Below are 27,794 nucleotides of genomic sequence, written 5' to 3' on the forward strand. Positions count from 1 at the left end.
AGGCAAAATTGCAGATATCACCAGGGATGGAGGAGATTACAACTACAATTTACAAATATAGCACCCTCAATTTAGCAAAATCATCCCAATGTCCTTTACAGGTCAGCAGGCACATGAGTAATAGATGAATGGGACTCAGTGCAAGATATAATCAGTATTGCTTTGGAAGGCCTCAAGTTCTCCTTTTTTCTTTTACTGTAGTGACTCACCGCACCGGCATCGAACCGGCTCCCGACATCGCGACGTCATTGGAGGCCCCGATCTGAGATGGCGCGGGGCCCTTCTTCTTCCCCAGCGTTGGGCTGGGAAAGCCCGCGCACGGGAAGGTCAGGTGATCCGCGCGTGACGTCAGCGTGGGAACTGTAGCACGGGAAGTTTTTGGCTATTAAAGGCGCACCACGCCCCGGTCGGCATTCGACCTCTGCTTTCGAAACCAGTGACTCTGTGTCTTCATTTTCGTAGTGTGTAGCTAGCCGCTACATTACAATATTTTTTATTAATTCCATGAGAAAAAATAGAGTACATGCATCAAAAAAGAGTAAAAATATTACAGAATATGTTGTGTTAAATCATACTTAAGATCACAATACTCTGAATTAATAGTCACATGTAATAGTTAATAAATGAAAAATTGTAATATTTTATTATTAAAAAAAATCTACTCTCACTACCAAAAACTGAAGCTGTTGGATAAAAAACAAGGAAAAACCCTTGAAACGTAACAGTGTCAGCCAAAGTCTGTGTTTCAGTCACCAAATCAAAGATTTTGAAAATAATTCAAAAAAGGTCCCCACAGGGTTTGAAAGTCTACATTAGTTTAAAAAACTGAACAACGAATCTTCTCTAGATTCAGGTATGACATAACATCCCGTAACCATTGAGCATGAGTAGGAGGAGTAACTTCCTCCTATTTAAGCAACACAGCTCTCCTGGCTATAAGAGAAATAAAAGCCAGAATATGTAAATCAGAAGCCTTCAAAGTTATATCTTTTTCACTAATGATCCCAAATAATGCAGTCAAAGGATTAAGTTTGAAGTTTATTTTCAAAAGTACGGGAAGTTCTCCTATTCCTTCCCTGTAACCAATCAACTTTGGGAGAAAAGTTCTGTCTGTCTGGACCAAGTTTTTCGGTCTGACAACAGCTGAATAACTTGAAGAAGGTACTTGGATTTTTTATTCAGCAATTATGAACTGGTCTTTGGAATACACTTTTGCATTTAACACCATATTTGATGAGGTGAGTAATTCCAAGTGGGACCATTGCCTTTTCACTAATATGTACACTTATCTATTCAATTTCTTGATCTGACATTTATCTGCTCCAATGCAATGAACTACAAATTCATTTGCATAACTCCAAACAAAATAGTGGTTATGCAATTGAAGATTGTTCTAATCTATAGAGGAACAATATTAAACCCATTTGAGTGTCCGTCAAAAATTCACCTTCTGATTTTTTTGGTGAGACTTTTGTAACACTCTCCAAAATTACGTCAATGACACGGCAACACACTAAATTCACGTTCAGGGTGATGTTCAACCTCAATAGTCCCAAAATGAAGGCTCTTGTTTACTCACAGAACAACCGGATTGACTGTGGCCTTGATTTACAGAAACAAAGCAGTCAAAGCACGTGTGAGGCTGTATTTGAGGTCACAGAAAGTCACAAACGCTAGGATAAAGAACATAGAGTGCTTTCCCTTTAAATGGCACAGTTTTCGGGGTTAAGGGCAAGCGCTCTATGTTCTTTATCCTAGCGTTTGTGACTTTCTGTGACCTCAAATACAGCCTCACACGTACTTTGACTGCTTTGCTTCTGTAAGTCAAGGCCACAGTCACTCTCAGCTTCCCAACCGTAGGACTGCTGCTGCTGATCTTAGCCACATTTCAGTTTGCTGCTACATTACCTAAACTCAATAGTCAAGGAGAGATAACTCTCCCCCACAAGAGCAGGGAAGAGGACGTACAGTCATTTGCTTGCTTTGCAGTCTTCAGCAAGGTGAAGAAGTTCACTGACCTAGTAATCTCTGGAAACTTCCAGTCAGGAGGACCTTTCACACAGGGAACATGCCTTCAGCAGGCACTGTTCTTCACCAGCTTGGTAAAACCCACCAATAGGAGGGTTTTCCTGACTCCCCTGGAAGCACTCTCCCACCCAATTCCGTATTTGTGGTTTCCATTCATTCAGTTGCAGATTTCCCTGTAACTGGAAGAGTGTTGTTTATATTGTACCATGTCCCCTTAAAAGCTGACTAAAATATGTCAAGCTAATTACGGCAGCGTGAACTGGCACATGAGAGTCCAACAACGCTGCTCGGTGAACCTCACCATTGCAATCTTCATCGTCATGGAACTTTCACATTAGGGTGACCTGTTAACATAATTTAAAGACATTACAACAATTTCTAGGCCAGTGTGTTCCCGGTTTCTTCGCAAATATCCGAGTCTCCTAACTTAGCGCATGCTCATTAAGGAAAATAGTGCGGACGTCGGAAATGTGAAATAAAATTAAAGAGAACCCAGCCATTTATTTCGATTGAAGGCCATCGACCGGAGATGTGAACCCAGTGTTGTGTTCCCCGCGGGTGATTGGCAGCGCCGAGCAGGACGTGCGCTGGGCGCCGAGTGCCGGGGCGAGCCGCCGGCCGGCCGGCGCTTCATTCCGGGGGCAGGCGGCGGCCATGAAGCTGAAGGAGCTGGAAAGTTCGCTCCAGCGGGTCGAGGGGTTTGAGCGGCCAAAGCTGCTGCTGGAGCAGTATCCAACCAGCCCGCACATCGCAGGTAAACGCCTCCCTTTACGGTTCCGGGTTCCCGAGGCCTCCGACAATATCGCCTTCATCACACGGGAGTTCAGCTGCTTTCCACTACCAAATGCTAACGTGATTTCCTCTTAGTCTTTACCCCCGAATGGATATCAAATCCCCGCATTTTTTTCCCTTCGGTAATGAGTGACGCCGCCGATAATTGGCTTCCTATCTGGGCCCTCACCAAATTTAATCTCCTTTCTCCCACGTGCCCTTCTTTCCATCGCTCCATGCAAAGCCCATCTGATTGACCCTCCAGTTCTCAGCAACATTTTGAGTTACTACGACGTGCCTTTACTGTAGAAAAACGTCCTGCAGTGCATCGCAAAAACATGAAAAAGTGGGAAGTAGAAAGGAACTGATCAAAGTGTCCTGATAAAACAAAATGCAAAAATAAGTTTTAATTATCTAATGTTAACTAGAATTTTACTTATCTCATGTTAAAGAGAGATTGGATAGGCTAGACTTATTCTGACTGGAATGTAGGAGGCTGAGGGGTGACCTTATAGAGGTTAATGAAATTGAGGGACGAGATAGGGTATATAGTCTTTTTCCTAGGGTGGGGGAGACTAAAAATAGAGGCACTGGTTTAAGGGGAGAGGGGAGACATTTAAAGTAGATCTGAGAGGCAAGTTTTTCACACAGGGTGGTGTTTAAATAGAACTGAGTTGCCAGAGGAAGAGGTAGCAGTGGGTACAATTGCAATGTTTAAAAGGCATTTGTTCAGATACTTGGATTGGAAAGGAGTGGGGGCATACAGGCCTAATGCAGGCAAATGGGACTAGCATAGATAAGCATCATGGCCGGCATGGACAGGTTGGGCCAAAGACCCCATTTCTGTGCAATACAGCTGTGTGACTCTTTATCAACAAGCAATTTTAGTTACCCAGTTTTTAATCTTAAACAGAAGAAATTGCCCATTATCACCCTTTTGGAGGGATGTTGTTGCGACCCATAAAAGTTCAATAGAGCTTAAGATGGTCTAGTCAGATCTGGTAATGGATGGCTAAGTCCCAAGGAGCTACAGAACAAGACTGAATTTAAGCATCTTCCAATCAGGCCGGATGGAGAAAGAGAGTGCAGATGCTGTAATTTGTAGTTTCAAATCAGGCCATTGCTTTGACTGCTCATTCCCAAACTGTGCATATTCCAGCAACTTTTTATCCTCCACTGTACTTTTCGGTCCTCTCTGTCTGTGCTTCATATCAATGTCATCAGTGCTGGAGCAGCGTTTAGCTACCTCAGCGCTCCACTCAAACTTCTTCCTTAACTCCTTTTTATCTCTTGTGTTTGTTAGATAAAAGTTTTCAGTCACTTGTAACACCTTTATCAATAACTCAGCATTTATGACTTATCTATTTCCATTTGTAATCTTTCATTCATTGTGTGCATTATCTCAACCAAAACAATATTGACAGCATACTGTTACTGGTCAGTTCTAGAAATAGGGAAATGTATCAAAAGTAGCCTGGACTCTATGAAGTACAGCTCTGAATGTCAACTGTCCACGTGGAGTTACCCTTCTGTATGAGCTGGAAATGTCTAAATTCACTCCACCTCATACAAAAGGGAACGCCACTTGCCAGATTTTGGCTATAAACTATTCTTAGTAATAGCTAAAGAAATCCCAGATAAAAAACAATGGTTGGGAATGTAGATTAGGCCTTCATTATACGTTTAAATAGTCTACCGTTATATTAAAAAAACACTAAGAAATCTAGAAGTATCCTAACTTCAGAAAGTATGGGTGTCCCTAATAATGATAAGATCAGAGATGAGAAAGGAGTCAGGAGACTGAGCCAACTCCTCCACTAAATCCAGATCTTATCGTTCTCCCAGTAAGATGACATATTCCAGTTCAGCCATAACAGTTTTGGGGAGTAGATAGAAACTTCATAACACAACAACTGAGTAGATGCTCATAATAATGATCTGCAGAAAAATTCACAAGTCACATCAAGTTTACCCATCTCATTACTAGGCAAATACAAATGCTTAACAAGTATCCAATATGAAGTGGCACAGTTTGTATTCAGGGCATTCGTTCATATCCAGACTTTTCAGGTAGTATTCCAGGTTACTGCAAGACTTGCCTCTCCATTTCACTCAGTGGAAAGTTGGAATATTCTTCATAGTACAATAAACTACAATGATCCATTACCTGATTGTTCAGAAATCCCAGCTGTTCGGTAATCCCAGCAGTTTTGCCTCTGGGTCACTGGGTGTTGATTCCCGTGCTCTCTTGAAACACACCAGAGCTCCAGTTCTTAAACTCCCTTGAAACCTGCTTGGCCACATTTCCTGCACTCCCTTTAACTTCACCTGTGCCCCAGTTCCTGTGCTCCCTTTAAGCTTATATGGGCCCCAGTTCCCACACTCCATTTAAACTTGCCAGAATGGTTTCCTGTGCTCAATTGAAACTTATAGGGGCCTCTTTCTTGCACTTTAAACCTGCTGGATTCACTGGAAAATTTATCATACTATTCTGTAATATCTTTTTAAAAGAAAGTGAATTAAAAGTATGTAAGATAAGATATCTTTATTAGTCACATGTACATTGAAATACACAGTGAAATGCATCTTTTTGCATAGAGTGTTCTGGCGGGGCAGCCTGCAAATGTCACCACCCACAGCAGATTAAAATAATTTTATTGTATAAACTAGCACAGGTCTTACCAGTCCTGATCAAAAATGTAGCTCTGAAATAAAATGACAGTGGCTGAACCTTTGGGTGAAATAACCCAATCTAAATGAAAGTTCAGCAACTTGTATATAATTATAGTTCATAGTAGAAAAGGTCTCAGTTTTCAACATGATTGAACTGAACTGATGCAATCAAGGTCACACTAATTAATTCACAGGGAACATAAGTAGTAGAGGCTGGAGTAGGCCTCGTATTTTTCCACGTTATATTCCATTTACTATGTTCTTGTCCCTATTCTCTTGAAGCCTCTTTACATCCTTCATACTTAAAATCCTACCTAATTTAGTATTATCAACAAATGCAGAAATCTCACATTTGGTCCCCTCAGCCAAATCATTGATGATTGTGAATAAGCTGGAGCCCAAGCAACGATCCCTACAGTATCCTGTTAGTCACAGCCTGCCAACTTCAGAAAATTTGGTTTATTTTCACTCTTTGTTTTCAGTCTAATAACCAATTCTCAATCTATGTTACGATATTACCCCTTTAAATTCATTTTACTGCCTTAATTTCACCATGTTCTGAACACTGCTCTGCCAAAAGGTCCAGTTTTTCTGTGTCACATAAACACAATATAATCAAACTGTGTAGTAACATCATAAATTTGAAGTACTTTCAGGCAGTGAAAAATCATCTTTCTTCCTTTTTAGCACGTATGTTGTATACAATACACACAACATTCGATGACATTGAGAATAAACTGGTTGCTGATCTTGGCTGTGGATGTGGAGTTCTAAGTATTGGAGCAGCTATGCTAAATGCAGGGTAAGTAGATTGCAAAATACAAGGGTGAAACATTTGCATTTGTATTTGACTAAAGTAAGTATTTGTAGACTTGTACACAAATTTGCAGATTATGTTTAAGAACCTAATGTGATGGTGTGATTCAGGACTATCTTCATTTTGCAGCTACTTTCATTGATATAATTCAGTTTTCAAGGATAGCATTGATTTTCTGCCGGAGTCAACCTCTTACAGTTAAATGGCATGTTTGGTAGTGATAATACAGGCATTGATCCATGGTATCTGCAATTTAGCTGTTAATATTCTGGGCTGGTTAAAATAATTTGTATTTAATTTTATGGCATATTAACACATTTTCACACTAACCTTAAGAGCTTTACAGCCACTGATTTCTTTCAGTTGCAGTCATCAATGTAAATAAATGCAGCCAATTTGCACTCAAAATCATTCCAGAACACCAGGCAAATTTCCCACTTTTTTGGTCTCCGAAGGTGGAGACTATGTAGATAGGATTTCAATTCAACCTTTTGTTTGAAAACTGCCATTTCTGACAATGGATGGCATGCAAAACAAAGTTTTTCACTGTACCTCAGTACATGTGACAATAATAAACCAATTTACCAATGCAGTATGCCATTAGTACTGCACCAAAAATATCCAACACAGGACAGATACTGAAGTCCTTCTGCCCAAAAGATGAGAATGCTAGCCATTGAGGAAACCACCTCAAATGAGATAGAACAGAGAACAGTACAGCACTGCCGATGTTGTGTTGGTCTTGATGCCAATTTATACTAAATGTCCTCCTCCTGTGTATCATCCATATCCATCCATTCCCTTCATATTCATGTGTCTACCTAAAAGCCTCTTAAACTCCACCAAACTGCCTGCTTCCACTACTACCCCTGGTAACCCATTCCAGGCACTTACCACTCTCTGCATAAAAAAAAACTTACCTCTCACATTGCCTTTATACCCCCCCCCCCCCCCCCCCCCCCAATCTTAAGCATGTCTCTGGTGTTTGACATTTCTACCCTGGGGAAAAGATTCTGACTCTCTGCCCTATCTATGCCTCTCATAATTTAAAACCTTCTATCCCCTCAGCCTTTGATGCTCTAGGGAGAACAACCCAAGTTTTGTCCAACCTTTCTTTATAGCTCATATCCTCTAATCCAGGCAGCATCCTGGTAAACCTCTTCTGCACCCTTTCCATAGTCTCCACATCCTTCCTGTAATGGGTGACCAAAACTACACACAATACTCCATGTGTGGTCTGACTAAAGTTTTATAGAGCGGCAGCATGACTTCTTTACTCTTATACGTAACACCCCTACCAATCAAGACAAGCGTGTGATACACCTTGCTTACCACCTTATCCACTTGCATAGCTACTTTCAGTGAACCATGGACCTGGACCCCAAGATCACTCTGTACCTCAGTGCTATTATGGGGCAGACTCAAGTGACTAAGTAACCCCCTTTGTCAAGTATTATTCAATAGTTCTGTTTTATGAGTCAACTCCCAGCCTCAGGAACTGCAAAGTGTCCACAACCAATGGGCTGTCCTTAAGTCCACATATTTGGCACTTGGAAGAGACTCTCGGCTTCTCTATCAAACCAATTCTTGTTCTTGTCAATGACCAATTAATAGCAAATCTAAGGTGCTCTTGGTTTGGAAGCTACATGTTTCCTTGAGGGAAGAGAAACAGCTGTACAGGCATCCGATGACAGAGGCCCAGAAAAACAACTTAAAGAAATGGTGATGGTGGAGAGACAGGAGTCTCAGCAATCCACAGATAGCTATGACATGAGTGGGTTCTTTGGTGCTGTAAAACCATCTGCACCGTAATTACCCATGGCTCCAACCCACCCAGAGCCAGGAATGGTGGTAAACTCATCAGGTAAAAGAGGCTAGCAGCACTTGTTTGAAGGAACACTCCAAAGACCTCCTCAACAGTGACTCTGTTGTTGATGGGTGTGCCCTTGACTCCAACCCACAGCAGCCTTTTTGACTTGCTGTTGACCAACAAGTTGGGAAGGTCGTATCCCAACTCAAAAATAACAAGGCCTTTTGAGTAGAAATCCTATCACCTGGTGGTGAAGAGTTTCAGTTACAAATCCATAGCCTCATCATCCACATCTGGGAAGGAGAGGATAGCCTAGGAGATTTTGGATCTGTAATCGTGACCCCGTTTTCAAAAAAGAACGTCAGACTGTGGTAACCACAGGTGTTCTCTGCTCTCTGGCACAGGAAAACCATCACCAGGGTCTTCCTCAACAACAATATCCTGGTTGCCAAAAGGCTGCTTCCCAACCACAGTGTGGATTTTGTCAATCCAGAGGCACAGTGGATGTGGTTTTCATCATGTGACAACTCCAAGAAAATGTAGGGTGTAAGGGTGTAGTACTGACCACTATATGTGCCTTTTTTTCATCTCACCAAAGCCTTTGACTATGTCATTCAATAGATTGTGGGACAGCCTCCTCAAAATCATCTGCCCACAGAAATTTGTCTCCATATTACACATGCTCCATGAGATAAAGCAAGCCATGATGTTGACTGATAGATCTACAGCTGACCATTCTCTATGTAGACCAGCATCAAAGAAGGCTGTATCATTGTCCCATCATTTTCTTCAGTATTTCTTGCTGCAATGTTGCATTTCATCTCCAACAAACCTGAGGTGAGAAAGATCACTGATCTAAAAGGAAGCCAGTCATGTAAGGCAACAACACTCCTGAAACAATCTACCTCAAACTTTAGGATTCCTGCTGTAGTATGCAGACATAGAACAGTACAGCACACTATGGGCCCTCCAGCCCACTATGTTGTGCCACCCTATATAAATATAAACCTACTCCATGATCAATCTAACCCTTCCCTCCTACACAGCCCATAACCCTCCATTTTTCTTGCATCCATGTGCCTATCCTAGAGTCTCTTAAATGTCCCTATTTTATTAGCCTCTACCACCACCCCTGGCAGTGCATTCCAGGCACTCACCACTTTCTGTGTTTTTTAAAAAAAAAACTACCTCTGACATCTCCACTAAACTTTCCTCCACTCACCTTAAATGGATGTCCTCTGGTAGTGGCCATTGCCACCCTGGGGAAAAGGTGCTAGCTGTCCACTCTGTCTATGCCTCTCATAATCTTATACACCTCTATCAAGTTGCCTCTCATCCTCCATTGCTCCAAAGAGAAAAGCCCTCGCTTGCTCAACCTTTCCTCATAAGACATGTTCTCTAATCCAGGCAGCATCCTGGTAAATCTCCTCTGCACCCTCTCTAAAGCTTCCATATCCTTCCTTTCATGAGGCGACCAGAACTGAACACACTAATCTCAGTGTGACCTAACCAGAGTTATATAGAGCTGCAACATTACCTCGCGGCTCTTGAACTCAATCCCCCAACTAATGAAGGCCAGCATACCATACGCCTACTTAACCACCCTATTAACTTGCATGGCAACTTTGAGGGATCTATGGACTTGGACCCCAAGATCCCTCTGTTCCTCCACACTGCTAAGAATCCTGCCATTAACCTTGTACTCCACCTTCAAGTTTGATCTTCCAAACCGTATCACTTCACACTTTTCCAGATTGGACTCCATCTGCCACTTTTCCATCAGCTCTGCATCCTGTCTATATCCAGATGTAACTTATGACAACCTTCTACACTATCTACAACGATACCAACCTTTGTGTCATCTGCAAACTTACTAACCCACCCTTCCACTTCCTCATCCAAGTCATTTATAAAAATCACAATGAGCTGGGGTCCCAGAACAGATCCCTGCAGAAGACCACTAGTCACCCACCTCCAGGCAAAATACTTTCCATCTACTACCACCCTCTGCCTTCTGTGGGCAAGCCAGTTCCAAATCCACGCAGCCAAGATTCCACGGATCCCCTGCCTCATGACCTTCTGTTTGAGCCTACCATGGAGAACCTTGTCAAATGCCTTAATAAACTACATATACACCACATCCACTGCAACACCTTCATTAATTTGTTTTGTCATCTCCTCGAAAAACACAATTAGGCTCATGAGGCACGACCTGCCCCTCTCAAAGCTGTGCTGACTGTCCCTAATAAGATTATGCTTCCCCAAATGCTCATAAATCCTGTCCCTAATATCCTCTCCAATAGTTTGCCCACCACTGACATAAGACTCACTGGTCTATAATTCCCAGGATTATCCCTATTACCTTTCTTGAACAATGGAACAACATTTGCCACCCTCCAATCCTCTGGTACCACTCCTCTGGCCAGGGAGGACGCAAAGATCATAGTCAACACCCCAGCCATTTCTTCCCTTGCTTCCCATAGTAACCAGGGGTATATCCCGTCCGGCTCCAGGGACAACCTTTGCATTTGTGTATGCTTAGAGGCTGAGCTCCAAGTCATCATTGGTGCTTTCACTGAAGGATTCAAGAGGATGGGCCTGGCATAAGGTCCATAAGACCAACATCCTTACCATCCTACCCCTGTTGCACCACACTATCCTCCTAAAATAAAGATTCATTGTGAGACCATGGAAAATATGGATCACTTCTCAAATCTCAGGAGCCACCTCTCAGCAAAAGCAGACATTGTTGATGCAATTCACCATTGTCCTCATTGTGTCAGCACAGTCTTCGGTTGACTGGAAAGAGAAGGATGGAAAGATCAAGATCTCAGACACAGCATGAAGCTTATGACCTACTGGGCAGCAATGATCCTGGCTGTCCTTTGTGCTTATGAGAGACCTGGACTTACCAACACAGGCAATTTAAGACACTGGAAAAATACCACAAATGCTGTCTCTGCAAAATCTTCCATTCATTAGAAGGATAAGTGAACCATTGTCAGTGACCTCTCCAAGGCACACATCCCCATTATTGATGCCCTACACTAGACATTACAAACAGACACCCTATTCTGTCATGGGGAGAGATTATCAGGTTGACAGGGGAAAAGATTCAAGGGAAGCTTCCTTGAGGAAATGCAACAATCCCCACTGATTCTCAGTAATCCCTGAACCAGTACTGCTCCATGTGGAGAAGGAACATTGTGGATGGTATTGGGAATCTCAAAATGGTGCATCTAGCACACACAGAGACTGCATGTGGATCACCTCACAAACTATCTGCCGTCAGTCACCACCTGGCACATTTGTGAAAGTCTAATAAAAACTAATGTCAATCTGTAGTATTATAAAATTTATTGAACACCAATGATACTTCTAGTTTAACTTCCAAATAATTAACTGCTGATGGTCTATTTATTTTGCATTCCAATTTATTTGACTCCATTTACCTAACCCAACACTATAATTTATCTAAGTTGGTGTGGAGACTGGAAACGTTCACAGTGTAGTGAGAGGAAGAGGGCAACTTAGTAAGAAAATTCCAGTCAGAAGCTTCAACTTTTGATATGTGTAATTAAATAAACAAATGTTGGTAATTCCTTCCTGCATGTTTATATCCCATCTGCAGTTGATTTGGGTGATGGCAGATGAATGTTTTACAAGAAAATATCTTACCTAGTTTAAGGGACACTTGTGTGGATTCACTGAAGCACACATTGATTTGTGTTTGTTTATTCATTTTTGGGATTTGGATGCAACTGGCAAGGCCAACATATATTGCCCACCCCTAATTGAAGTGATGGTGGTGAGCTACTACCTTGAACTATTGCAGTCGTTCTGATGAAGCTGCTCCCACTGTGCTGTTGGGTAGGGAGCTTCAGGATTTAAACCCAGTGATGATGAAAAACTGGTGGTATATTTAAGTTGGGATGGTGTGTGATTTGGAGAGGAATCTGCAGGTTACAGTGCTTCCTTGTGCCTGATCCTTGGTGAAAGAGAACATGGGTTTGGACAGTACTATCAGAGTACCCTGAGCAAGTACCTGTTGCATATTTGTAGATGGTACACACTGCAGCTATTGTCTGCCAGGGTGGAGGTAATGAATGTTAAGGATGGTGAATAGGGTACTTAACTGTACTTGGTGGTAGCTAGTATAATTTAAAATTGAAGACAAACCCAATTAAGAAACATGATTACAGAGGCACAGCACAAAAAACCCAAAGTCATTAAATGGAAAGAATTGAATAAGCATTCCTCTCTAAATTGGTCTGTTTACCTTTTTCAGATTATGTCTGGGAGTTGATATCGATGAAGATGCTCTTAACATATTTTACAGAAATGCAGAAGAATTTGAATTGGCCAATGTCGATATGGTGCAGTATGACATCTGTTCTAAATCAACTGACAAATTATCCAAAAAATTTGATACTATAATAATGAATCCACCCTTTGGAACAAAGCACAATAAAGGTAGATTATTTGACATTGTATTATGTATTTTTAAAATTTGTTTAAACAGGAAGTATAGAAGTATTAACTCTAAATCATTCAAATCACGGAGAGAAAAGTATATTCCAGTTGCTGCATGATTGTGCTGTAGTACATTCCTTGAACAAATGGAGATGAAAGTTGTTATAATAACGTTATTATTAAGATGTCCAAACTTCTGAGTTTCTGATTCTAAGTTAGAACTCAGAACCAGATACTCAATTACTTCACGGATTGTGCTATAATTTAGGAAAACAATTTGATTACCTCAGAATCATACAGTTGTATCATGTGGCTTCTACTACTCTTTTGTCAATTGTGCAAATAATTTCAGGCACTTCAGTTAGATAAATGAAAAGCTGGAGGAAACAGGTCTACAAACAATTTCCAAATCCATTTTTAAGCAGTAAATTTCACTTGCTTGGCAATTTAACAATAGTTTAAGCCAGAGATCAGGGAGCAAAATAAATCTGTGCTGTCCTTTCACGTTCAGAGCCCAAATTCAAATCCATCTCAGAATTAGCACTTTGCACCCAACAAGAATCCTCTGTAAAACATTATAAAAGCAAAGTAATCCAAACGCTAGATATCTAAATAACAAAATCATGAAAATTTTCAGGGGCAAAGGCAGCATCTGTGGAGAGATAAACAGTTGACATAAACTACTCTCACCACGGGTACCTTATCTATTATTTCCACCATCTTGTATTTTGCTTTTATCCAAATATTTTACATAGTTGATAATGGAATACTGTAAACAAAGAGGGAGCAGTAAAATTTAGTAGCATGATCATCAAGATGTCCAAACTTTGTTAAGCACTTTTAGTTGCAGGTCCACATCATGCTGTATTTGTTATGGACGTCCAAGTACATTGAAGGAAAAGGTGGCTAACAGTCTGCACACAGATCCCAAGGACGTGAAACAGCCAAATTTTTAAATGATACTGTTAGAAGTATATACCTGGGCCAGAGCCAGCACTCCCCAGAATTTCTTTGAACAGTGGCATTCCACTTGTTACATTCACGGAATGGGAAACTGGGTCTTCAGTTTAATTAAACCTGCCAATCCAGTAGTCCATCATCACTGCATTGAAATCTCAAACTAAATATTCTCAAGTTTAATTGAATATTTTCCCTATCGAACACTTTTAGTAGTGAAAAATGCTACCATGGCAAATACTTTCTTTCAAGATAATTAAGCCAAAGTGCCATATCACCTGGTATAGCAGGTGTTCTCCCACTGTTTTGACCATTTATTGCTTAAATACCAAAGAACACATTGGCTGTTTATGACATGTTGCTGTTTGTTTGGACATGTCCACATTTAGTGGCCACATAACACTTGTAATTGTGTGGCCTTGAGCTGCTTTGTGATATTCTGAGGATATGGGGTTTGCTAGATGAACAAATTCGTAGTTGAATCTATTATGCTGCTGAACCTATGAGTTTATGTTGCAGGATTATAGTAACGAGTACTGATAAACTATTTCATCTAATTTTTGGTAGGGATAGGGAGATGTCTCAGAGTGGTCTTCTCACCAACTTCTGCAATATATGTGTGTAATTTGAAAGCTATCAAGAATTGGAATCTAAGAGCATGAAAGCCACATGGAGCCCAACTACTACTGCCATCAGGCTGTCAGCTAACTTAAACAATATCTAAGACCACTTTAGATTCTGGTTACTTATTTCCTTTACCAGCTAACTTACTTGAGGGAGCAGGTAAAAAACACAAAGTAAATTAAGCCCTGTCACTTCAGACAAGCAAAATCCTGATAACATTTGAACTATAACCAAAAAAAGCTAAAATCCTTATTATTTAAAATTTACTGTTTCAAACCTAATTTGTTTTTAATAGGTATGGACATGATATTCCTCAAATCTGCTTTAGATATGGCAAGAACAGCTGTATATTCCCTTCACAAAACTGCAACCAGAGATGTAAGTTAATTTGTGTTGTCTTTCTGCAGCAAGGAGCCACTTTGATCATTGGTTTAGAAAATAATCTGCAGCAAGAAGCCACTTTGCAGATGGGTTTCATATTGATCATTGGTTTAGAAAATAATCTAGATTAGTGACCATTTTATCTCTAATTTTGGACTCCAGAAATGGAGAAGTGTCCAGCATTATCCAAGCACTTTTATCCGATCACCTCATGTACTTTCCTGAAGAACACTCATGATTTGCAAATTTTGCCATTAATTCTTTGTTATCAAGTCCTTACCCTGGTGCTCTCTACTTAACAGCTCTACAAGAATCTTCACCAGCTTAATTGTACTGGTTCAAGAGTGGTTACCATCACTTTTAAAAGTAAATACAATCACTTACCAGCAACATCCTTACCCCCATTTAAGCAAAAAATTGTTATGGTCTTCAATCTCCATATTCTTTTTACAACAGGAGGTCAGAGCAATGCATTGCTCAAAGCATGATCTAATCAAATTCACTACAACATTTTTTTTCTCTCATTGTCTCACTTTCACAAAGGCTTCCAAGGCAGAATTCTGTGCAGATGTGTGTTGTCCTTAGCTGAAACAAAATCAAATGCACAACACAGCCATGACCTTGCTCAATGGCCAAGCAGGCTTGAGAGGCTGGATGGATTACTTCTGTTCCCATTTCTTATATACCCTAATGAGGTCCCCAGGTTGAGATAAAAGTCAATAGAGATGGATGAATGTGGAACTTCGAAATTGGTTTGATTTGCAGGTTAGATGCATTTACCAATGAAATGATTATAGAAGCTTGTTACAAAAATGGTTTACAAGTACTAATTGAAGCTTTAAAGCAGACAATGCTCCTATCAGTGATAATAAAAAGGAAGAATTTACACTGCTATCTAAAGCTGCTAGAAAATGCAAGAGATCAACCAAAGAAAACAAGCTATGACTCAAACACAAGAGATTCTGCAGATGCTAGAATCTGGGGCAACACAGTTCCTCCAGCATTTTGTGTGAAGCTATGATTCAGTTAGAATGCCCAAAACTCAATTGGCTTGGACCAACTTCAAATGTTAACAATGATCACTTAATACTATTGAAGCAGCAACTAGGGTAAGCTAACCATCTTTAGGGACACAACGTAAGGCATATTATAGTTGTTGCTAGTTGAAAAAGCTGTTAAGTTTTTTAAAGAGAGCACTTACATTCCAAATGTACTGACTAACCCTTAATTTTCTTTAAAGCATATTAAGAAGAAGGCTGATGAATGGAAAATAAAGATGGAAGTAATTGCTGGTAAGTCACTTTAGAAGGTAAAGGCAAATATATTTTCACTACTGTAGGCATAGTTCATAAATACTTCCAATGCAAATTTAAACCCAGTTTATAGTAAAAGACTAGGAGCATAGTGGTTGGCACATTTTAGCAAGTGATTTGTTGGAATCTAGCATCATTCCATGGAAGGCCACTCCACTATTACTTAGAATGGAAATCATACTTAAATTTTCAACCTTCTTAAATCAGTATTTCAGTTGAATTATTCTACTTTTGCTCATTTCCATCTCTGCACAGAAAGAAAATTGTTTGTAGATAAATTGGAGTGAGCAGCCATTTGGGCCTGCTCCAACATTGTGTAACTCTGAAAGAAAATTGAAACCTCATATTTCTCTTTTAACAGAGCTTAGGTATGATTTGCCAGCATCATATAAATTCCACAAGAGGAAATCAGTAAGTCAGATCATATTTCTATCTATATTATTAAAAAGTTGTCATCTATTAATATGGATGAGAACATAGGTAGCATGATTAGCAAGTCTGCAGATGACATCAAAATTGGTGATGTGGTGAACAATAAAGAACATTGGCCAAGGTCACAATAAGATATTGATCAACTGGGAGAAGGGACAAAGAAATGGCAGATGGAATTTAACTTGGGCAAGTGATGTTTTGGGAAGTTAAAGCAGGGCAGGACATAGTGAATGGCAGGGCCCCAGGCCGAGTTGTAGAACAGAGACCTAGGGGTACAAGTACACATTTCTCTTAAAATGGTAGTACAGATAGACAGCATTGTTAAGGCATTTGGCATGCTTGCCACCTTCAGTCATGGCATTTAGTACAAGAGTTGGGCTGTCATATTAGAGCAACACAAAACATTGGTTAGACCACACTTGGAATATTATAGTGTGTAGTTCTAGTCATATTTTGTATTGTGATTAAGCTAGAGACTGTGCAGAAAAGATTTACCAAGACTGGAGGGCTTGAGTTAAAAGGAGAGACTGGATAGGGTTGGACTATTTACTTTGGATTGAAGGAGGCTGGGGGGGTTGTAATCTTAGAGGTTTATAAAATGATGATGGGCAGTTTTTTTTCCTCCCCTCTTCACCCCCCCCCTTTTTTTGCAGTAGGGGAGTCTAAAACCGGAGGGCTTGTATATGAGGTGAGAAAGGTTTAAATGGGATTTGAGGTGCAGTTCCCTGTCACTCCTCCCCCACAGAGTGGTGGGTATATGGAACAAGCTGCCAGATGTGGTGGAGGATACAACTACCATGTTTGAGAGATATTTTGACAGATACATGGATATGAAAGGTTTAGAGGCTTATGGGCCAAATGGGATTAGCTAAGACAGACATCTTGGGCAGCCAAGAGGAGTCAGCCCGAAGGGCTTGTTTCCTTGTCATATCAGGAAGGAGATCCAGATCAATAAATAAAATTGCTTTTAGTTCCTTTATTTTGTAGCATACACACAGCAAGGAACTCAAAGCAAGTACAAAAGTTAGTACAATTTCTAGATTATATACAGCCCACTTTATACTTCTCATTGAGTCATTTTCAATCTTCCCTTGTTTAGTAGCAAATTCTCAATGCAATCCACACATTATCAAAATATTGCATCAAGTGGCTGCAGTTTGGGCTGGGAAATTTACCATTGTTTCATTCAACTTAGTAACACATTAGATGAAGAAACTAACAATAGTGCATGATTTTATTTCTAGTGGTAGAGATTTAATGCACATTTAGATTGTGAAACTTTGTTCACGTCTGACCTAATTAAGGATGGTCTCTCTGTAAATAAACTTCAGATTGGTATCAAATTTATTGTACATGTTGAGGCTTAAGTTTGCATACTAGCAGTACAGTATCTTTATAAATAATGTTATGCTTTAGCACTCAAAGTACACAATATTGCATTACACCAAAGTAACATGTTTTAACATTTTTATAAAAACATACACTTAAGAAGCATGCAAATTAAGGCATCTTCAAATTTACAGCAGTTCACTTTTTTTAAATTGCAGATTGACATTGAAGTGGACTTCATCCGGTTCTCAGCTAAATAAATCCTATCCTGACATTCAACAGATGCAATTTTGAGGCTGTCAGAATTAAACACAGTGAAAACTCCTTGGATGGGGCACGTGGTCAATTTGTTCTTTTTATAGGTCACAAAACAATCTCAGTGATCACTAGATTTATTTTCAGTTTTTGGTTGTTTTGCTGCATGCTCATCCGTAGATTCAGTTTCAAGGGTTCGCTTCTTTGGACTTGTAGCAGCTAAATTAGGTAAAGCAGTTTGATTAGTTTAAAACACATTTGTAGTAGAGATCAAGTATTTAAAATTGGGCAGATAACTCACATTTTACTCCAGGTAAAAAAAATATCCTGAGCTGAGAAAACACCAGGGTCCTATTCTTACAATTAACTTTCAGCCACCCAATGATCTCTAGATTTAGTCAGTGCTGTCCCATAAGAAACTGGGTTTACTCATTTCTCTATATACAGAAGCATATGTATCAAGTGGAACCCACAAGAAATAATTAAATACTCGTCCTGCAAGGTGATACTAAATAACAAAAATATTCTGATTGAAGCAGATGCTTTTTGTCACTGGGTTACAAAGATTTGGATTGAAGGGAAGCTGAACATTTAATAGACGACAGTCCTGCTCAACATGTCACATGCAACATAGTTCTTCAGTTGGCAGGTTAACAATTCAACTGTAGTGAGAGGTGGATATATTGAAACACGAATATTTGAGATATTTATCTCCTGAGGTTACTATGCAATCCTTACTCTGATAATGATATGATAGAATTTGTAACTGCATCAGTTTACTCTCAAAAGTTTAGGCATGTGTATTTACCACACAAATTGTTCCAATTGTTGGTTTAACTGACATTTGAAATGTAAGTTTGCCAACTTACCAGTCTCTTCAGTTTCCTGTGTTCCCTCACTGTCTTCATCCTTAATGTTGTTTTTCTTGCCTTGGAACTGCACCCTTTGTGGTCCACAACCTCCTTTACTGCCTCTTCCTTTACCCCAACCTCTTCGAGCTATAAGTAAATAGCATGAGTTTTTTTTTAATGTTACAAAATAAAGTGGGTGATAACCTCAGTTATAAGCAGCTTTACCTTTGGCTCTTTGTTTGTTCAGAGATTCCTGTTGTCTTCTATTATCTTCTTTAAAATTGATTTTTCCTCTTCACCATCGACTGTTTCCCAGGTCACTTCTTTGTCCCTCAAAGCAATTTCCAGCATGAGCTGCTTCTGCCTTTTCAAGTATTTCTTTTGCATTTGTTTTGAAAAGGATATTTCCCTATAAATAAAATGAATCTTTATAGAATATATAAAAATAAATCAATTTTGAAATTATTAAAATGAAAATTTACCTCTTTAGCACCCCGTATAAAATCTATCCACTGTATTTCACCATGAGTGGAGAAAATTTCATGAATATCTTCCCTGCATGTCTGATCAGTCAAATCACCAGCAAACTTCAGCAAGCACCCAGTTCTTTCTTCAAAGGATTTCTTTAAAAAGGAATTTAGAAGTTTTATTTTTAAAAGCAGCAACACATTATTGGAAATCAACATTGATCCTCATCTCATTGTCTCCTCTGACTGTAACTCCAGATTTTTGGTACTTTAACTCTGACATCATGCACATTCCTGTATTTTTTTCCTCTATCATTGGTAGTAATGCATCCAGCTGCTTGGGCACTAGAATTCCCATTCTTTCAATATGTTTCTTAAAATTTTGTTCTGCACCAAAACTTGCAACTTGCATAGATCTAAAACTTTTGTGCACTGAATGCACCTCCTAACATGTACATGGCTTTACTATTCATTGTGCAAACTCACTCCAACTGGGAAACTTTATTGTATTTAAAATTTCAGGTATAACTTATCATACAGTTCAAGATAGCTTCAAGTAGTCAAATGCTTAAACAGTGGGAAAATTTCATGTCAACTCAATTTATTCATAATTGATGGAGCAAACTGTTTCAAACATCCTTTCTAAACATGTTGGTGAAAACAAGTTGAATGCATTTGTATCAAGTGGATTTTGTCTACTTAAAAAACTTACCATGCCCAGCACATCCTGAGTATTTTTCTGTTCTTTATCACTAATTAAGACAAAACAACAGTGATTTCAACCAAGGGAATTTGCATAACAAGGATAATTCAGATATTTTGACAAATCTAGTACATGGTCTAGGCATTAGTGTCAGCCAAACTTTTAATGTGATGAGAGGAAAACATAGTAATCTCCTGTTGATTTTTCACCACTTAAAATGTAAAAATTGGAAAACAAAAAACTCTCAAGTTAACTACATACAACTGTTCAAACTCGGTGGACTGCCTTCAGTTTTCCAAACCAAAAGCACCCATGTTATCTGCTAAGGATAATACTAAATAAGGTACAGACAGCTGCCGTTGGGAAGATTTGATTCTTAAAATTAAATTTCAACAGTTTCTAAAACCATTTCTTAAAACCAAATTTCATAATCATCCTGTTTGTGCAGCCTTCCCCCACATGAATTAAAAGAGATGCAATTACAACCCAGCTACAACTCAAGTACAAAATACAAACAGTATACAATAATTTGTTGAATTTACTTACATTTTCTTATTTTTTGCTTTATTCAGCCTTGCTTCAGCTTTTTTTTGAAAATAAGCTTCTCTTCAAGAAGAAAAAAAATAACATTCTTAAATGCATTGTAATTCTTAATTCTGATCACACTGCTTCTCGATCTTGTATATGCTTATTTGAAAAGCTCTTCCCACTGAATTTAAGAAGCTGGATATTTTAATCACTTATTAGATGGAGTACTTTTACTGGAGGCATTAACAATGCCCCTGACATCTGTAAAACAGCCAAAAACAAAGGACTAACTAACTCTTGCTAAAAACCATGAATTCAAATATTGTCAATACATTCCCCCCTCCCCAAGAGTATGTGGCAACAAAAATTTTGTAGTTTTTATTCTGAAATAGCCAAGGAGTTAAAAACAAAATGCCTTCTTGCCATATCCAAGGTACAAGCAGCTCAGAGTAGAACCTAACAAAGGGTCTCAACCTGAAATGTCGACTGTTTATTTCCCTCCATAGATGCTGCTTGACCTGAGTTCCTCTAGCATTTTGTGTTGATCCATCCAGTAATCTGTCATACTGAAACTTTTTGCCTCCAATAACAAACCATTAACTTGAGTTAATAGAACACTGACATTTCTTATTTGATAGATGAGTAGAAGGGCCAAAAGCAAATAGAATGACAGCCAAAAATATGGTTAATTAGTCTAACAGCATTTTTTTCTTTGTGAATTTAAGCCTTTACAGACTGATTCTGCATGCATTTCTTTAATATTTTGAAATCATGGGCACAGCTGGCTGCTATGTGTATATTGGCACTCTCTAGACTTCCATGCTTGCATACTGCAGCAAAGTAGTACAGAACTTTGTGGGTACATCTTTTTTGGGCTTGCCACCAAGTCCAGGGGTATTCTGTAACATACTAGGCCGAGGAACTGGATACACTTTGTATCTGGCCCTTTGGCTGGCAGATCGAGCTCAGCCCATTCAATTGGACAATTGATATGGTCACCACCAAAATGGTAAATTAATGGTTTAAAAATTCCATTTCAATTTGTTTTTAATTTACCAGGTATATAATATAAAAAATGCTTCTGTTTCTATGCATCTATGAATATCAGGGACATTTGGAAGCAGTAATAAAAGCCTCCTGACAGCAGTGTACTCTGGCCTTTGACTCAAAATGCAAAGTAAACCTCAAATTTAAGTTCTCTCCTCCTCTTCCCAACCCCCCCAAACACACACAAACAAAATCAGAGGCTGGAGTAACGGAGTATTTTCTACATGAGTGAGACTATGCCCGCTTTCAAAATTTCACACCAGGTCTGCTTTCAACCGCACCCACTGGAAGTTACAAAAGTACAATCTGTATTCTCAGACATACTACAGTTGATCCATCAAAATTAATGACTTACTTGAAAAGTATAATCATTTCAGTTTCTTTATACTTCAACCCTGGAGTTTCTACAAATTTCGTAGCCGAATCTAGACTGTCAAAGGTGACAAATACTGATCCCTGTTGAAAAACAGTGGGAACAACCACGTTACTTTTAGCACTTTTTTTGGCTTTGGATGTTTTTGAGGGCGAGGAAGGGAAGAGGGGAGAAAAATACAGACCTTAAACTGCCTCTGCAGTGTTCTTCTCATTTGTATATTTTCCACAGGTCCATTTTCATCAAACCAGTCCTTAATCTCATCAAGTGTAGCGCTTGTGGGAAAGCCTTTCTGTTTAGAAGGTTTAAAAAAAAAGGGTAAACATTTAAAACAAAAATCAGGTAAACATTTTGATAAATAGAAAGGAAACGTTTTAAAACAAATGCCGAAATTCAAGCAAGGTTTCTTCCCAAAATTATAATATCCTTTATTTTATATTTTACCAAGCAACGACTGAAACCCATCAACGAAAGTTAACACTGAGTTAGGTAATGAACATGTTCCATTAACTGTGCAGACAAATTACAAAATTTAGTCAAAGTACAATTTTATACACCCATTGTTGACTTGCACCAATATTTAAAATCTGTAATTTATTAGAACGAAACAAGTGTCTCACCTCCAGCTAGACAGATAGCATCCATTGAGTGATGGCAACACTAAAAACAGACGAAACACCCCCAACCAGCCAAGCTCCTTTTGAATGGAGACACTAACATAACAAACAACCGCTATAAACAGAGTTAGGTATTTCCAAATTGTCTTAACGTACTGCACAGATTTTTTAATCGCAGAATTACTTATTTTTTCCAAAAATTACTTAAGAAAATTGCATGCTTTTCTATCAAGCATAATTCATGATTAAAATCCAATATATTTTTACCAAGTTAGATACACCAGGAATACTTACAACATAGACAGATCTGGCTTTAATAGAGTTTTTAAAGTCCTCAAGTTCAGGAAGAGGCTTGCTTGGAGAACGGCGGATTTTGGATTTGTCCTCACTTATTTCTAAAAGTCCACTTTTGGATTTCTTGAGACCTTCTACTATTACAGTGAAATCTGTTGTTAGACGACTTAACCTGTAAGACATTTTCAAGATTCAGAGATAATTTATGTCACTACTTGCTTTAACCAACTGCAATTTTCCTTACCTGTTAAATTTAATCATGGTTTCCAGGGGTACCCAGCCATCATCCAACTTGATCTGTTCTTTGAGAAATTTATCTCTTGGCAAATTGTGATCACCAAAGTAATACTGTACAAACACAAAGTACAGAAACTGTCAAAATGCACTTTCTAGAAAACGTGGCTGCCCCATCTGCTACCCGAAAAAAACCACGACAAGCCTAAAGTTTTAAGTATCAAAGCTTTTAACCTTTGACCCCAAGAAATGTAATTGTGACCCATGAACAGAAGCACAAACATTTACTGAGAAAAATCAGTTAAAGGATATAATTAGAAAACTGAACTTTGAATTTAGCATTATGTGGAATTGTCCAAGTTTAAACTCTCTTATGCAAGCAGCAAATGCAGTACTTGGAATGACCAAATATAAGATTTAGAGTAATAATTTATAATCTAGAAGCAAATCTACATTCAAACCATCCTTTAGCGCAACAGTAAAGTAGCAAGCAGAATCCTATGCAATTTTCTAGCCAAAGGGAATTCACTCTAAGCAGCAAAATGAAATTTCTCATTGGCATATCGCTGATCTGAGCCTGTGGCAGAATCAAATATTTCCCCCAAGAATCAATTGACTTGCTATGATCAGGGATACTGATGTAAGTATTTGAAAGAATTATACACGCTCCTTCCACAACTCAGGAGAACCTGAAGAGTTTAGGACTTGCCACATGGTAATTTTTGAAAGACTGAAATGAAAACAGTGTTGACCATTCAACAGATCAGCAACTGCTTCTCTCTTCACAGATGCAGTCTGACTTGCTGATTATTTCCAGCATTTTGTGTTTTCATTTTTGAAATGAGCATTCGTTTCTTCAAGTGTTCAACAACATCCCCACCAGCAACTTGGCATACCTACTGCATACAACTGATGTAAATTTAAAGTGCCTTCTATCAGTTAAGCCTTTAAAGATGACCAATCAAACAAATTAAAGCACGCAAAAGGACAAAACAATATTAGGAAGACATAACTTTGGGCTTTTAGTTTAGGAATACAGCTAAGCCAACTGCATGTGAACTTGGTTAGTCAAACAGGCTAGGGATGAATATTATCCTTTTTTTATACTCTTTAGATACAGTAACGAAAAATGTAGAAGGCAGCAGAATCACATATAAAGGTCATTTGATGATGGGGAATGAATAAACACAGCATAGATGATAGTTTTACTGGATGGAAGGAGGCAAGGTCAACAGGGCTCAAAAATGATCGAGAAGAAACAGGCAGGAATCCCAGAATCAGTGGACTAATTAACTATGATGAGGGATGTGGATTAGGATTGGTACTGGTCTCACAACTCAGTCTTTGAAAGAAATGCTTGAGAAACTTGCAAGAAAACATAACATGGTTGATAATGAAGATCATGACCCTGAGTAACACTATACATGTGAGAATAGAGCAGACCACTAGAATAAAACAAAACTAAGGAGGATATATAAAGAGGGGTCTTGAGCTGGTTCAGCAACACAAACCCAGGACCAGCACACGAAAGAGGACCCCTAGGTTTGGAACTCAACGCAAGTTGCTAGCCCAGCCTGATCAACAGATACTGGTTTACAGATACTGCTGAGATAGATGAGCACTTGCAACCTGTTTGCTGTTCTTTGAATAAATATTATTGTCTACATCACTTATGTTTTCTGCTATCATTGAGGTACTAAGGATCTGGTAACAAGGGTAAGAAAAGCAAAATGAGCAGAATAGGAGGGAAGGTAACTCATTGGTAGCTAAAAAAGTACTTACCTAGCCAAATTCCAAGCAACAAGAGAATAAGCAGGGTTTAAACTTGAGGGAAATGCTGATAATTTAAAAAACACAGAACACTTTGTATATTGAAAAAAAATCAACAAAATGCATTTCAGTATTACGTACTTCAATCTGTTCACATATTTTCTTCTCGAGGGGAGTCATTTCTTGCGCTACTCCATTTTCTGCCATTTTGGCAAATCTGTACAAGAAAAATACATAATGCAGGAAAAAGGTTCAAATTAAAAATGAAACCATTCCCAACCAAATACAATCTTCTTTCACACTGACTTTGCTTTAGTATTAACTTGGGGAAATTATGCATTGGCAAAGGAAAGGGCATGATTGTACCTAGTAGGTTAACCACAGTAAATGTAAATACTTACACTAATATATTTAATCTTATAAGAATTATAGCATGAAAATGTGTATTTAAGCCTTACAGAATTCCAGACATGCCGAACTATTTTGCAGCAAATAATGAACTACTGAAGTTAATAACTACTGTTATCCAATGTAACAGTCACAAAATAAAATGACATCCATTTCCGCCAATTATGTCAGGACATTGCTTCCCCACTGATTCAGTTGGCAAACATTTGAAGAATACAACTAATTTTAATTCTGTCCCCTACAACTGTTGTTAACTTTTACCTAGAAAAGAAATTGGCCATTTGCTACCGTTGATTACCACTGGCAAATACATGACAGCAGACATTTGTAAGTATAAACAATTAAAATTAATAAACAGTTTGCATCACAGCCTGGTACAGAGGCTCCAATGCACAGGGTCACAAAAGGCTGCAGAGGGTTGTAGACTCAGCCAGCTCCATCATGGGCACAACCCTCCCCACCACTGAGAGCATCTTCAAGAGGCAATGCCCCTAGGCAGCATCCATCAATAAGGACCCTCACCGTCTGGGACATCCCCTCTTCTTGGGGAGGTGGTACAAGAGCCTGAAGACCCACACTCAGGAATTTAGGCACAGCTTCTTCCCCTCCATCAGATTTCTGAAAGGTCCATGAATCCACAAGCACTACTTTGTTCTTTCTTCTGTGTTTGCACTATTTTGTAATTTACTGTAATTTTGTGCCTTTGCACTGTACTGCTGCCGTAAAACAACAAATTTCACGACATACAAGTCACTGATAATAAACCTGATTCTGATTTATATTAGGTTTTGCTCCCTCCATGCATGTTAAATTAGACCTTAAATTCTAGTTACATTTTTCTTAAAATACTTCTACATCCAAGAACCATTGTCTGATAAGAGATAAATTATTCCTCCCCTCAAAACCATTTGCCGAGGACAACGTGTGCAGGATAGTTTATACCCATACAAGAATCGTACATAGCGCTAGAGAAACGTCCAACTCAAATATGAAATCATTCCCAACTAAATCTATTTTCACGCTAATTTCGCTTTAGTATTGACTTGGGGGATTATACGTTGGGAAGGAAATATTAATTGGAATTAATAATAAATACATAAATTAACCCCACAATCGACTCAAATGTTCACGTTCAATCCAGAGGCCAATGTTTCGAAACATGTCTCAATGGTTCAAAGGCAATATACTGTGGACGCTGGTAATCTGAAGATTTAATCCATCATCGACGATCATCCTGAAACATTAATAAATTCGGCCCTCTTCACAAATGCAGCCCGACCGAGTATTATAGTGATTTTTGTTTCAGTGTACCAAGCATCTTTCCCCATCCCCTTTTTAAGGAAAATATACGTCATTTGCTAAGATTCAAGATTTATTAAATAACAAACCCCAAACGATGACTTCCATAACTTTAAGATCATTGGAAGTTGTGTGTTATTTGGAAATTACATCCTGCTTTTTCTTGCGGAAGAAAATGCAGGCTCCGGGGCCTATTGAATTGCACCACAACAACGAACAAAACTGATATAAAATAAAGTATGTATTTAACCCCCGATTGAATAAACACGTACACCTGGTTCGCAATCCAGCTTCAATGGAAGTCTCGTACTGGAAAGTGTTGCAATTGGAAATTGAAAATAAAAAAAACCTGTATTCGCTTCACAGATAACGCTCCGCCCAGCCACGGCCGCACAACCACGAGGTCGCCAGGTTGTGTGCGGACTCAAGGATGATTGAGCCAACCGAGTCACCCAGGTCCGGCGGCCCTGATGGCGGTGTGAAGAGCCGCCGCCAGTGCCCCAACTCCGGGGCTCGGGGTGAACCGCTCGCATTCGCCCACTGACCACCACACCGGAGAGAGAGCTGCCAGAGCCCGGAGCAGAGTTACGGGGCTGCCGCCATTTCATTCCTGCCCATGCCTCCTGCACACAAAGATACACACAGCGACCTGCGATAAACTCTATTACCATGACCGTGTACCTACCCGGAGACACAACCCGCCGAGCCAGCCGCGCTAACCCACCAGTCGCTTGACCACCGCCACTTAAAGCCTCTCCTGCCTCACACTCGCCCCCCACGTTGCGACGCAATAACGGCGCTGGTGGCGAGGGCCGGGTCCGCGCAGGCGCGTAGTGTGCCCCGTGTGCGTCTCCATCCACCGGCCGCTGCCCCAGCTGTGCCCCGTGTGCGTCTCCATCCACCGGCCGCTGCCCCCGCTGTGCCCCGTGTGCGTCTCCATCCACCGGCCGCTGCCCCCGCTGTGCCCCGTGTGCGTCTCCCTGTCCCCCGGCCCATGCCCACGCTGTGCCCCGTGTGCGTCTCTCCGTCCCCCGGCCCATGCCCGCACTGTGCCCCGTGTGCGTCTCTCCGTCCCCCGGCCCATGCCCGCACTGTGCCCCGTGTGCGTCTCCCCGGCCCATCCCCACGCTGTGCCCCGTGTGCGTCTCTCTGGCCCATGCCCACGCTGTGCCTTGTGTGCGTCTCCCCGGCCCATGCCCACGCTGTGCCCCGTGTGCGTCTCTCTGGCCCATGCCCGCACTGTGCCCCGTGTGCGTCTCTCTGGCCATGCCCACGCTCTGCCCCGTGTGCGTTTCTCCGGCCCATGCCCACGCTCTGCCTCGTGTGCGTCTGGCCCATGC

The 27,794-nt window shown here is 39.9% G+C and overlaps 2 protein-coding genes and 1 long non-coding RNA gene across 6 annotated transcripts; 1 reads left to right on the forward strand and 2 right to left on the reverse strand.

The window, feature by feature from the left end:
• Window positions 1-205: 205 nt before the first annotated feature.
• On the reverse strand, window positions 206-2,536 carry LOC127573609 (uncharacterized). Its single transcript, XR_007956790.1, has 3 exons — window positions 2,521-2,536; window positions 2,330-2,372; window positions 206-476 (listed from the first exon to the last, which is right to left on the reverse strand). It is a non-coding gene; the product is annotated as an uncharacterized LOC127573609 (long non-coding RNA).
• Window positions 2,393-27,132, forward strand: mettl5 (methyltransferase 5, N6-adenosine). Of its 4 annotated transcripts, none has more exons than XM_052021813.1 (7): window positions 2,393-2,782; window positions 6,160-6,274; window positions 12,439-12,572; window positions 14,449-14,531; window positions 15,775-15,826; window positions 16,209-16,258; window positions 17,827-17,932. In XM_052021813.1, exons 1-7 carry the CDS (start codon window positions 2,683-2,685, stop codon window positions 17,866-17,868), a joined length of 576 nt encoding a protein of 191 aa, XP_051877773.1. In that variant the 5' UTR covers window positions 2,393-2,682; the 3' UTR covers window positions 17,869-17,932. The 4 variants fall into 4 exon arrangements, with proteins under 4 accessions (XP_051877773.1, XP_051877692.1, XP_051877863.1 ...); XM_052021645.1 differs by having other exon boundaries at window positions 2,399-2,782; window positions 12,388-12,572; window positions 17,827-18,922; XM_052021732.1 differs by lacking the exons at window positions 16,209-16,258; window positions 17,827-17,932 and adding an exon at window positions 26,821-27,132 and having other exon boundaries at window positions 2,396-2,782; window positions 12,388-12,572.
• ssb (small RNA binding exonuclease protection factor La) lies at window positions 17,601-27,278 on the reverse strand. Its single transcript, XM_052021516.1, is given in 14 exon segments — window positions 17,601-18,082; window positions 18,733-18,861; window positions 18,940-18,970; window positions 18,973-19,054; window positions 19,056-19,123; window positions 19,197-19,337; window positions 19,894-19,933; window positions 20,431-20,490; window positions 21,815-21,915; window positions 22,017-22,124; window positions 22,744-22,915; window positions 22,988-23,091; window positions 24,889-24,964; window positions 27,140-27,278. Coding segments are annotated over 13 exon segments (1,200 nt in total). The 5' UTR covers window positions 24,955-24,964; window positions 27,140-27,278; the 3' UTR covers window positions 17,601-17,984.
• Window positions 27,279-27,794: the final 516 nt, after the last annotated feature.

Source organism: Pristis pectinata, chromosome 1 (genome assembly GCF_009764475.1).
Source record: "Pristis pectinata isolate sPriPec2 chromosome 1, sPriPec2.1.pri, whole genome shotgun sequence".
NCBI lineage: Eukaryota > Metazoa > Chordata > Chondrichthyes > Rhinopristiformes > Pristidae > Pristis > Pristis pectinata.

What these genes read in the sequence shown, in the direction of transcription:
- mettl5 (XM_052021645.1), top strand. Translation starts at nt 2,683, where the DNA reads ATGAAGCTGAAGGAGCTGGAAAGTTCGCTCCAGCGGGTCGAGGGGTTT. An exon ending in GCAGCTATGCTAAATGCAGG is followed by an intron (nt 6,275 to 12,387) that starts GTAAGTAGATTG and finishes TACCTTTTTCAG; the next exon opens with ATTATGTCTGGGAGTTGATA. An exon ending in TGGAACAAAGCACAATAAAG is followed by an intron (nt 12,573 to 14,448) that starts GTAGATTATTTG and finishes TGTTTTTAATAG; the next exon opens with GTATGGACATGATATTCCTC.